Raw genomic sequence first — 12233 nt, forward strand, 5'->3', positions numbered from 1 at the left:
AAAAAAAAAAAAAAAGAAAGCAAAACCTGTAAGAATTATTGAGTGCTTAGAAGGGTATTACCTTATTTGGGCGAGGTCATTTTATGTCAGAAGTATAAGGTTAATGAGGTGTTAAATTCTTTTGCAATATTTTTACATTATGCTTTCTAAGCCTACTACTTAGAAGAGCTTAAAAAAAAAAAGAAGAGCTTAGAAGCATACCTTTGATAACAAGTAAGACATTCATAATAAACAAAAGACCATTTCCCTTTTTTATCCTCCTTCAAAACAAAAGTAAAAGAAGGGAGAGAGAGAAAGAGCGAAGACAAGGCTTTCCAATCAAGACTGAGCATTAATATTAATTATCAAACATCTTAAGTGTAGGCTTTTATGTGCCCTGAGCAGGTTTGAGATAAGTTCTGAAATATCCTGTCAACAAGTACTTATGAAATGAATCACTGTGTTATTTCAACTTCACTGTATTCCATGGAAGCGTTAGGATTTTGTTACTGGTTTTAATGTTAGAACCAGAATAATTTAAAAGCTCTATTTGTTTAGATTCACTTCCCATTTCATCCAGTCTCTAAAGGCTACGGAAGCTTTGCAATTCACATGAATTTTGGAACTCTGTTATGTCCACTTTCCTTTATTGTCAGGCCAAACAGTAAATGTTTATGGTTCCATGTGGTTCTTGTATTAACGCTGTGTGGTTCCTTCCTGTGCAAACTGCATTACACAGTACACTCTCTGATCTCATCGCTCCTGGCTCTGGTAAGCTCTTAGGCTATTCATTTATATCCTGTGCAGGGAGGGAGAAGGGACGGAACAAAAATTCACCACCTATTTGAAGTCAGGGGAGGAGCAAGATCAGTGAAGTCTGAGGATTGGAAAAGCCAGGTCCAGTTAGACAGAGGCAAGTCTTGACAAAGATCAGGTGAGTAGACTAATAGTTAGCGGTTCCTTTTTTTTTTTTTTTTTAAAGATTTTTATTTATTTGACAGAGAGAGACAGCGAGAGATGGAACACAGGCAGGGGGAGTGGGAGAGGGAGAAACAGGCTTCCCGCCAAGCAGGGAGCCCGATGCAGGGCTCGATCCCAGGACCCTAGGATCACGACCTGAGCCGAAGGCAGATGCTTAACGACTGAGGCACCCAGGCGCCCCTACTTAGCGGTTCCTTGACCTGAACATGGGCTATCACCTGAAGCCCCAGGCAAGGTGAGCTCTCTGAGTACTGGCTCCCTAGCGGCCTGTTTTTTTCTGTTATAACATGTGTGACATGGGCACTTATACGTTCAGTGTCTTCCTTCCACACTAAATTCCATACCTCGTTAATTCCTGTAATCCCACTGCCTAGGACATAGTATGTGTTCAGTAAACACTTGCAGATGAATGAATGTGAAAGGGAGGTAGTAAATAATTGGAAATAGCGTTGTTTTCTCAGTTACTATGGGCTAGCCATTTTTATACATGTTTTTCATTTAATCTTCATAACAACTCTATGAAGTCTTACACTTGTGTGACAGAAAAAACAAAGCTTTAAAAAAAGGAAGCCAAAGTACAGAGAGGTTTTCATTCAAGATCTTGCATCCGGGCATCTGGTACTGAAACTCAGATCTCTGCCCATCCCCTATCTGCCATACCATATTTGTCTCTCCTAAGAGCCATGAAGATGTAGTGTGTTTTTGTATGGTACATCATTTTTGACAGGGGTTTAGTGTGTGACCTTGCAGCACAAGGATCCCTGAATTGAAAATTGTGAAATTGCAGTAGTCCTCCATTATCTGTGGTTTCACTTTCTGTGGTCTCAGTTACCCCTGGTCAGCCCTGGTCCAGAAGCAGATGATTGTCCTTCTGACATACCATCCGAAGGTCACTAGTAGCCCAATGCTGCGTCACAGCGCCTACATCATTCTCCTCCCTTCATCTCATCACGTAGGCGTTTTACCATCTCACACCATCACAAGAAGAAAGGCGCGCAGAGTAAAGATGTTTTGAGAGAGAGACCACATTCACATAACTTCTATTACAGTATATTATAATTGTTCTATTTATTAGTAGTTATTGTTCATCTTACTGTGCCTAATGTATCAATTAAACTTTATCACAGGTGTGTATATATAGGAAAAAGCAGAGTGTCTGTAGGGTTCAGCACTATCCTCGATTTTAGGCATCTACTGGGTGTCTTGGAATGTATCCCCCCAGATAAGGAGGACCGCTGTAATTCATTTACTCTATGATTTAACTGAAGACATAAGATGTGTAAACAACAAAAGTTGAAACCGGAAATATTTTGGTATTTGAGAATGTCCTTGACATTTGAACATGAACGACCTAAGAGAAGCAGCGGACAAGCAAGTAGACCAGGGCAATGCTATAGGACAAGCACGAGGAGAGAGTGGGGAACAATCTGGAGAGGGACCCCACCCAGTCTAGGCTGACGAGTCTTTGAGGGAAGAGTAGATTTGATGCCGGTGAACTGCTGCAGAGCCTGAACAGCTTCAGCGTGGGTGGCCACAGAGCGGCAGCCCTAGCGCCCATATGCACATAAGCCCCGGGCCCACACCAGCAGCCCACGCTGCATCCCCCAGCGCGGCAGCCGCGGCGGGTTCCGGTTAGACCCGTGAGGCCGGAAATTGGGAACCAGGCCTCCAGGGGCATCAGGCAGGTAAAAGAGCAGTAACCGCAGGGACTGATCACAGCACAGCAGGACAGAGCCGAGCATGTGGATGCGCTGGCGAGTGCTGGGCCAACGTGTCCGTGCTATGCAAGCTGGTGTGGTTGATGCAGCAGAGACCCTTCCCCTGCTGTGTAGGAAATCAGCCAGAAAGTCCAGAAGCGTATGCGGGTGAACATAGGTCTACAGTGTGAGTGATACCCCGTTATATGTGGCACATCCTAAACACCCTTACATGGTGACTGCACATACAGTGATCTCTACACAGTGACCATGCCTCAGGGCCTTTGCATTTGCTGTCCTTCTTCCTGGAATGCTCTTCCCATTGATGGCTCACTCCCACATTTCTTTCATATCTCTGCTTACATGTCACCTCATAAGAAAGGGCTTTCCTGACCACCAGATAGAAAATAGCAGACCATGGTCCCCACCTCCATCATCTCTCTTACTCTGCTTTATTTTTCTCCATAGTTCATGTCACTATCTGACATTTCTTCTTTGTTTACTGTCACTTCCTGTAAGATTCATTAGGACAGACTTTATTTTGTCTTCTGAAGTATCTCCAGTGTTAGAAAACTGTCTAGCATGTAGTAGGTATGCAAAAATTATTAGTTGAATAAATGAGTAAATATTATCTTCGTATCTCTAGCACACAGTGGCCCTGTTATATCATGTGATATATATATATATATACACCATGTGATATATATATATATATATATATACACATATGAATAAACTAATAAACTTTTGACCTGATTCTCTTCGTTAGAATAATAGAATCTTAGGGGTTGTCTATTCCAGCCTCCTACCCAGGGCTGTAATCTCTCCCTCTCCCACATGCCCGACTCCCAGACTTCATCTGAACACTGTGAAGGGCAGCTAACTAATCCACAAGATGGTCTGTTGTTGTATTGCGCCCAAGTCAACTGTCCTCAGAACCCCACTGAGCATTCCTGAACCTCTTCCACAAAATATCAGCTCTCTCAGTGTAGGGAGCTTGCATGGCTCACAATGCCCAGCACAGAGGGGGTGCACCAAACCATGTCAGAGAAGGAATGAAGAAATCTGTGTATTTTGGAGGGGAAAAATTAATTTTCTAATTTTAGTTTTCTTTAAAATGGATACTAATTCAGATGCAGAAAAAAAAATTATAATCTCAATTTCCTTTGAAATGGGTGCTAATACAGATGGAACAATCATAAAAAGTGCACATTTTTACATTTGTGTGTGTTTTAGCTTTTCACATGTGTCGTGTCAAGCGCCACAGGACTCCGAGTGCCCTGAGGGGACACAGGCGTGGCAGGAAGCAAAGCCAGTGTCTGGCGTTGGGAAGGGACTCAGGCTGCCTACAGAACCCAGTGCTTAGGCCTGTAGGTCTTCCCACCAGCATTCACTCCCATCTGCAAGGCCTCAGCCTGGAAAACACATTTCACCATTGTTACTCTGCTTCTAAAATCCTTCCGTGGCTTTCCATTATCAACTACAGGCTAAAATCCAAACTTAGCCGAGCATACAAGCCTTTCTCAGTCCAGCGTCCGCTCATCCGATGCCCTTATCACCTGCCATCCCTCCATCTTGTCCTCCCCTGCTATGACCAGCAAACCCCAGGGTGCCTGCCTCTGCATCTGCTCCTCCTCCTAACCCCTCTCACCCACACTGTCCCCAAAACAAAATCGCTGTTGCTGACTCATGTTGGGACCCCGAGTGTGTCTGTTTGTTCATCATGCATCTGGAACTCCCCTCTTCGAGGTAGCACGGTTCACCTTGAGTTGCTGTTGAACATGGCTCGTCTCCAACACCTCTCCCTGGTATTTTGAGATGTGGCAGTGTTTTCCTCATCTTATGGTGCCTAGGTGATGAAAAGACTGAGGGCCTCACCTGTGTGTATCTTATGCTCCAGGCACTGTGCTAATGGCCTTGCATACCTTTTCCCAGATCTTCAAAGAAACCTTGCTAGATTGGAATTGCTCATGCCGTTTCACAGATTAAGAAATGGAGGCTCAGAGAAGTAAAGCAGCTCAGCCCGAGCACCAAGCGCAGTGAATATCAGCCACGCAGGTCTGCTTGTTAGAAAGATCCCTGTCCGTCCCACTGCAGTGCAGTGTCAGGGGCCAAAAAACACTCCTCAGGGACAACATGCTGGGCTTACAGTATGGAATCATATTTCTTATAGCCTTCCTTTTTGTATGTCTCTAAGTGGAACAAGTGTTAGAAATCTTTTGAGAAAATGTGTATTTGCGGTATGCAGGTTCTAAGACACAGACGCGTGCGCGCGCACACACACACACACACACACACACGGTTGGTGACTGACCCTGTAGCTCTTAATAAGCTGAATGCCAGATTTGGTCATTCAGCCCTGGTCTACTTAAGATTCAGCTCAAGGAACAAATAACTTTTATGGCATAAATGCATACTCGATTTTTTCCCCCAACAGACAAGCAGTATTTTGAAAGTATCTTAAAGCCCCAGTTTTACCTGGCGTTTTCATCTGACTTTGGTAGCTCATCATGAACTGTATTCCCAATGTGGTGAAGAAAATAGCGGTCCTTGCGCATCATTTTGTGGAAATATAATAGTAAAAGCCCCGTCTATTCCCTGGTGATATCAAAGTGGGTTGAATAGCTATTAAAAGTAGCTGAAGTCTTAATAGTGCTTATTTTAAGCAGAAGAGCATTTCTTATGCATTAATGGAATCATTTATGACTTTCAGATGTTTGGGGTTTTTTCTTTTATCATATTTGCTAAAATAAATTTCCAGTTATTCTCCAAGAAAATCTTTTGTACAGATCTGTGCTACTTGAGAAGAATATTTGTGAGTAAACACTTGTGTTTATAATCTTAGGAGAGAAGGGAAAGTGACAGTGGTTGGGTTTACAAGATGCTAAAAGAGCAAGGAAAAAAAGAATGAATTTCAATGCAAATTTTGTTCACATAAAATCACTTAGTTAAAATAGCAGCCTTTGGGAGAGGGTTTTCCCATCCCCCAGATATCTCAGCCTGGATGTAGGTGCCCCCAACGAGCAAAACCAAGTGTAGCTGAGTATTTAATATTCAGACTAGATGACTTGTAGGAAAACAAGTGACAGTTGGATATTTGTAAGATATAAATTATGCATTGCTGACTTGCCAGTTCTTGGTTTTTTTACTTTAAAAAAAGAAAAAAAAAGTCCTGCTGCCTGTGTAATTTTGGCTCATTTCCAGAGTCCGTATTCCTTACTGCTAGCCCAGATGAGCCGCCAAACCCCTGTGCTGTTTGAATTTGCGCAACAATGCTTTAATGCCCAGCGCTCCTCCATAAATAGTCTGTCCTCCCCACACTTGGGGCGAAAACAACCACAGGAAATCTGGGACTGTGCAGCTAGCCCCGCTTAATTGATCTAAGCCTGCTGGGGCCAGCAGGAGAGCATTCGTGCACACAGCCTCTGTTCCCGGCCTTGCAGGACTGTTCCCCTAAGGGGCAAAGAAGTCTGCACGCAGGAGACACCGTGTTGCTTCCCCAGCCTTAGCAACAGCAGTAGCAGGATTTTTGTTGTTGTTTACGGTCTGCAGAGCCCTACTCCTTTAAGGAAACACAAACTCCTTCCCCTCCTTCCCGGCCCCAGTCAGTAACCATCAAGACTGTCAGCTACCTGCAGTTACCCAGAGCAGCAGCTCGTGGAAATCCTCTTGTCTTTCTCACAGAAGAAAAGTTAAAGAGCACAGATGGACGGTTGCTTTTTGCATGCAAGTGGCCAGCTAGGATCCAGGGGGCATCAAGCTATGATTTTGATTTCTGGGCTGGGTGCATCCACCGCCACAGCTTGGGAGGTTTCATCCAGAAGAAGAGGAATTGCTGCAGACGTTTGTGGGTTTTGGTGAGCAGCAGATATTTGGAGACGTTGTGCTGTTATTACAGAGCCCCACAATGAAGATTCAGGAGCATCCCAGCGTACCTGACACCAAACTGCAGAGGACTCAAGATGCCGATGACCAGCAGGAGAGCTTTGTCTCCGAAGTGCCTGAGCTCGACCTGACTGCATTGTGTGATGAGAAGAGCTGGGAAGGTAAGATCCTCTGCTATTTGGATGATTTAATATCAGAAAAGCATATATAAAGTAGCCTAAATGAGAGGCACGTCACCACATGGATGTATGAAAGCGATGGGTGTAGGAGTAACTGCATTTCTAAATGACTGCAAATCCTTTCCCTGGCATAGGAATGTGTCACATTAAATGTTGCCAGGAGTAATTGCAATCTAAGAAAGAAAATGTGCTTGCCCTCTCTCGTAGCGTCACCTTGCAGCCTTCTTTATTTCTTAAAATCACCAGGAGTGCTGATACGAGTGTGTGTGTGTTTCCCCTCTAGTAGTACCGAGCAGAGTACTGAGCAAGCCGTACACGCTTAGGACCTCATCTGGGTGTAGCTGCTCTTCCCGCTGCTACGTGCCAACCAGCTACCTCCTTCATGAAATCTCCTTCCCATTTTTTCAAGAAAGATGTTTCGGTTTGCTTTGCTTCTTTGTTTTTAATGGATAGAATTTTTTAAAAGCCAGGTTAGCCAGCATAAGGGATTTGCTCCTCAGAGAGAACACTGAATAAAAAGTGCTTCCGAGGGAAAGCCTGTAATAATACAGTGTTTAAGGTTGGTTTTTCTAGAGATTTTTGGCAAAACATTAGGCATGTACTTGTGAGGAAGAAGAGGGTGTCCTCATCTTGTCAAAACTGCATTTCAGGAAGGTGCTTGCTACGGTGTCATCAGGCTGCTCTTCCTCCCTGATCCCTGTGTCTGCATCCAGACCTATCTCAGTGTGTATCCGAAATGCATGCCCAGCTGCCTGTGTGTGCTGGGTGTGTTTGGAGGCTACAAAGAGGGAGAAATCGTGTGCCTGGTTTCAGAACAACAGCACGACTTAACACAGTGACAGAGAGAATCACAGCTACAAGACATCAGTCCTTTTCCGAAGCACCTGGATTTCCTGGTCTTCTCCCCCACCCCTTTTAAACCAAACAGTACTCGTTGTGATAATGAGTTTAGATGAAGGAGCAAAAGACCGTCTCAAGAGACCACAAGGTGAAAAATAGCAATCCCTTTATGCTCCTTGCGTCCAGGGCTTGGTGACGCGAAAACAAACTGTTTTTTTATTCTAGTTCTCCCACTTTGCAATCCAAGAAACATGTTCTAGCCCTTTCCCGTGTAATTAGGCAGTTGGGTCGGAGATTTTCTCAGACTTTCCCAGCTCATGATACGGTCACTAGAAAAAATTGCAGGGTGTTTTGCTTTGTTTTGTTTTTAATTTCAGTGATACATTCCTGGGTAGTGTTTTATTGTTCTTCTTTTGTTTTGTGGACTTTGGAATATTCAGGTATGTTTTAAATTCACTGAAAACAACACCCCTCCCCCCGCAAAAAAATAAGTCCCATAGTAGCCACTGTTATCCAAATAAAAGAAAAAAGCAGTAGCTAAAACAAGTGCTGTATTTGGGTTTCAGTAATACGGTCTCCACACAGAACTCTAGACAAAAACTAGGATTTTTGGACAGAATTCAAATTAGCCACGTTATCTTGGTATATTCAGTAAAGGGGGCAGGGAGATTCATCTAATCCCCCCCTGAAATGGACTCCGTTTGGTGATTTTTATCTTGGTCAGTCATAAATTTGTGATCTCTTCCAGCATATGTTAAGAGGGCAGTATGAAATTTCCCTCCAGTGTGGTTGGAAGCTAACTTTCCTTAAAACTGTTTTATTACTTAATGTAAAGAACTCTCTTCTAAATATAATAATAATAATAATATGAAGGAACCAACATTTTATGTTATATTGGGAAACAAGATGGAATTTTAAAAAGCTTATGGGGGGGGAATGCAATAGGCTTGGAAATGCTTATTACGTTATCTATGTAATTTATGAAAGGACTTGTGTTAACTTTTGCCAATTACTGCATTACTTCCTGAACTTGCGCATCTTAAAAATCTACATGGATTCATTTCAAGGCCATTTTGATCATTTGGTTACTGCTTTCAGTGGCCACTTTTTTTTTTTTTTAAGATTTTTTATTTATTTATTTGAGAGAGAGAATGAGATAGAGAGAGAGAGCATGAGAGAGGGGAGGGTCAGAGGGAGAAGCAGACTCCCTGCTGAGCAGGGAGCCCGATGTGGGACTCGATCCCAGGACTCCAGGATCATGACCTGAGCCGAAGGCAGTCGCCTAACCAACTGAGCCACCCAGGCACCCTCAGTGGCCATTTTTTATCATATATTTATTTTAAATTTTCACCTTACATTATAACAGTAAGTATAATCAAAATAAAGGAACTGTTGCATAAAGGATAGATGAGATGAGAGCCATAAGTCCAATCACTAAAATATTACCTTTTTTTTATAGCTTCACTAAGAAACACAGAAAATGGTAGCTTTGCAGTAAAGAATCCACTTTGCACTAATTTAAACTGTGAAAGTGAAACCAGGGCAACAAAATATATAAATGGAAGTAATAGTTAATCAAACCTTCTGAGCCAGAATCCACCTGTAAGTCTCCATTACCAGTCTCAGAGCCACCATGTAGTGTAACCCCCTCTTTTTGGTTTACAGGTCTGTTCCCTGTCCCCACACCTTAGGTCACACTCTCTTTCTCATTACAGAAGTGTAGAATGTCAGGTGAGACGGTACTCAATGAGCAGCCTGCTGGCGCTAGCCTCAGCCGTGGAAGCTCCCATATGGCACTGGCGTTCTCAGGCTTCTGGGGCATGTTGTATCAGGGCAACAAAAAAGGAAATGAACCTAATAATTAGAGTGGAACCCTCTCAAAGTGAATACAGGATCAGAGTCTAATCATGCTTGTTGGCAGATACATAATACATGCTTTTTCCTTTTTTTCTCTCACTCTGTATGTAGCTATGTATTAGGGCACATTTTTTTACCTATCCACATCATATTTTCATTTTATTACTTCCACTCTCCAAAATTAAATGAGTACACAAATCAAATGTACTATTATTTGTTATGTAAAGCCTTTCAGAATTTCATAATCAGAATGTTCCTAATCAGCCAATTCATGTTGATTTAGGGCTACCATTTGTGGAAGTTTAAAGGTTTGAGGTTTAAATACTCAGCTATTCTATTAACATTGTCCTGGTGAAGTTAAGCTTAAAAGAACATTTTTAAAGGACATAAAATACTTTGTATTTCTTATTTATTACTTACTACTTGTCCAAAATAACTTTGGAAATTCTCTAAAAGAATGATGAAGAAGCAAGGGATCGTAAAGACCTTTTGACTGGACACTGCCATTATATAGATAAGAAAGCTGAGGCCAAAAGAAGCAAAATGATGATTCAAGATAACAAAATCTCCTGACTTCCTCTCTGATGCCTCTTTCTCAGCAATGCCAGTTATGTATCCTGGCAGGCAGTGGGCCATAATGGCTAAGACCAGGCAGCTTTAGCAGCTTTGTGGACAAGTTAGTAAATGTGTTACAGTTTTGGCCTCAGTTTCTCCATCTTTAAATAGGCATAACAGGGGCACCTGGGTGGCTCAGTCAGTTAAGTCTTCAGCTCAGGTCATGATCTCAGGGTCCTGGGATGAGTCCCACATCAGGCTCCCTGCTCAGCACGGAGTCTGCTTCTCCCTCTCCCTCTGCCTCCTCCCCCCTGTTCATGCTCTGTCTCTCTCTCTCTCAAATAAATAAATGTGTTTCTTTTTTTAAGATTTTTATTTATTTGTCAGAGAGAGAGAGCACAAGCAGGGGGAGCAGCAGAGGGAGAGGGAGAAGCAGGCTCCTCACTGAGCAGGGAGCCCGATGCGGGGCTCGATCCCAGGACCCCGGGATCATGACCTGAGCCGAAGGCAGACGCTTAACGACTGAGCCACCCAGGCGTCCCAATAAATGTTTTTTTTTAAAAGATAAAAATAAATAGGCATAACAAAAGATAATAATGAGTGAACAGATATTGTAGTATTCACTTAGTAAGTTTGTTGCAAGGATTAAGTGAGCTAGTATTTGCAAAGTGCTTGACACAGTACAGGCACCTAACAGGCACTACCTGAGTGTTAGTTGATGTTATTACTGTCTTCCATAAATGCTTCCAAGTATAGTTTCAGGAAAAACCAGCCTAAGTTGGACTTCTTTGAAACCAGAGCCTGGTTCTACCTAATGACAGTGGGTGGCTCTGAACACAGAGAAGGAGTCCGTAATTGCTGGGTCCTCCACTGCTGACCAAGGACAGATCTTACCAAACCAGCGTCCTTGCATGTGTGTGTTTGTGTGTGTGACTCTGGGTTAGGAAATGTCGCATTTGAAAAGACCTCAGCTGGGCCTTTAACAGGGATTCCAGTGCCCTGTCAGATGTGGAAGGAATAGCAGGCAGTCAGGTAGCAGAGTGAATTAGTAACTGATCAAGCATGCAGATACACAGATCAAAGTTGACACAAATGGGGGTATTCTCATTAGTAAAGTCCTCAGCTCCAGCCTGTTCCACACATTTTATTAATGACTTAAATGGAGCAATTAAGGGCCTACTTACTACATTTGCAAATAGAGACAAAGCAGATATATGAAATGTAAGGGTTAACCTGGGATTGACAAAGCTGACTACTAAGGTTCCTTCTAAGTCTGAGAGTTTGCAAGATTATTTGAACAATTTAATAGGACTACTATTGTTCTAAGGTTACGTTTTGGAACACTAAGGAAATTTCTGTAATAGGATTTCCCTCCCGGGTGGGGTTTGCATCTTCCAGTGTCTGGGATGTGTACATACCTCCTCGCACCACCGAGGAGCCACCTTGAAAGACGGTATGACATCGTGCCAGGAAGTAATGATGCTAAATAGCATGTAGTTGGAAATGAGAAGTGGAAAACATCAGCTCCCTTAATTCTGGCAGATTTCTTCAATAAATCATCTTAGTAGCCAGTTTTCTTTGGTATAGCAGATGGATCCAACTGGCTAAGCAGAGAGTAGCTATATCGCAATGACCACATTAATATTACTCAGACCATGTTTCTTCTTCCTTCAGTGAATTTCCTTTATTTCCGTGTGTACTGTACTGTCTCAATTGGAACTCCCCCAGGGTCTATTCTTTTCGATTACTTAGGATGAGTACAGCTCTTATCTCTGTGACTTCTGACCTGCTGTGATGTCAGCTGTCCTGATGGATTAATTTTTCATAGAGAGACATGCCATATTTATGTCCAGAGTTCTTTGTGATAAGACACGTGACTAAAATCACGGAACTTAAGGAATTCTGGTCTGGATATAAAAACACATTTCTTTTATGCGGTGCTTTAAGATGAAAATCTAATTCGAAGCCTCAAATCTTTTCTGTTTTCCCTTTGAATACTTTTCTTGGAATATCTTTGTCCATTTCATTGCTCTAAAATTACTGATTAAAATATAAACTATTTCTCAGACTAGGCACTGGGAGTGGTCAATGAATACATCCTCAAAACTGAATCTCTAGGCAGGCAATGCAATTTGCATCCTGTCCTGTACTACACTGTTCTTTTTTGGTTCTTTCTTCTTTATCTAGCTAAGTGTCAACTATCAAAACATGAGTAGGCCTTGTATTTTTAGATCATTACAAACTAAAACAGAAGAATATT

General features: G+C 42.5%; 1 protein-coding gene across 5 annotated transcripts in view; it reads left to right on the top strand.

Moving 5' to 3' along the window:
* Nucleotides 1–12233, top strand: part of FAM13A (family with sequence similarity 13 member A) — a 105919-nt gene that overhangs the window by 64465 nt on the left and 29221 nt on the right. For all 5 annotated transcript variants that reach the window (XM_081812160.1, XM_081812162.1, XM_031023849.2 and 2 more), the window contains one exon: nucleotides 6556–6703. In XM_081812160.1, coding sequence (XP_081668286.1) covers nucleotides 6556–6703 — 148 coding nt within the window. The remainder of the gene's footprint in view (nucleotides 1–6555; nucleotides 6704–12233) is intronic.

Source organism: Leptonychotes weddellii, chromosome 2, assembly GCF_054177405.1.
Source record: "Leptonychotes weddellii isolate Sample4059 chromosome 2, ASM5417740v2, whole genome shotgun sequence".
Lineage (NCBI taxonomy): Eukaryota > Metazoa > Chordata > Mammalia > Carnivora > Phocidae > Leptonychotes > Leptonychotes weddellii.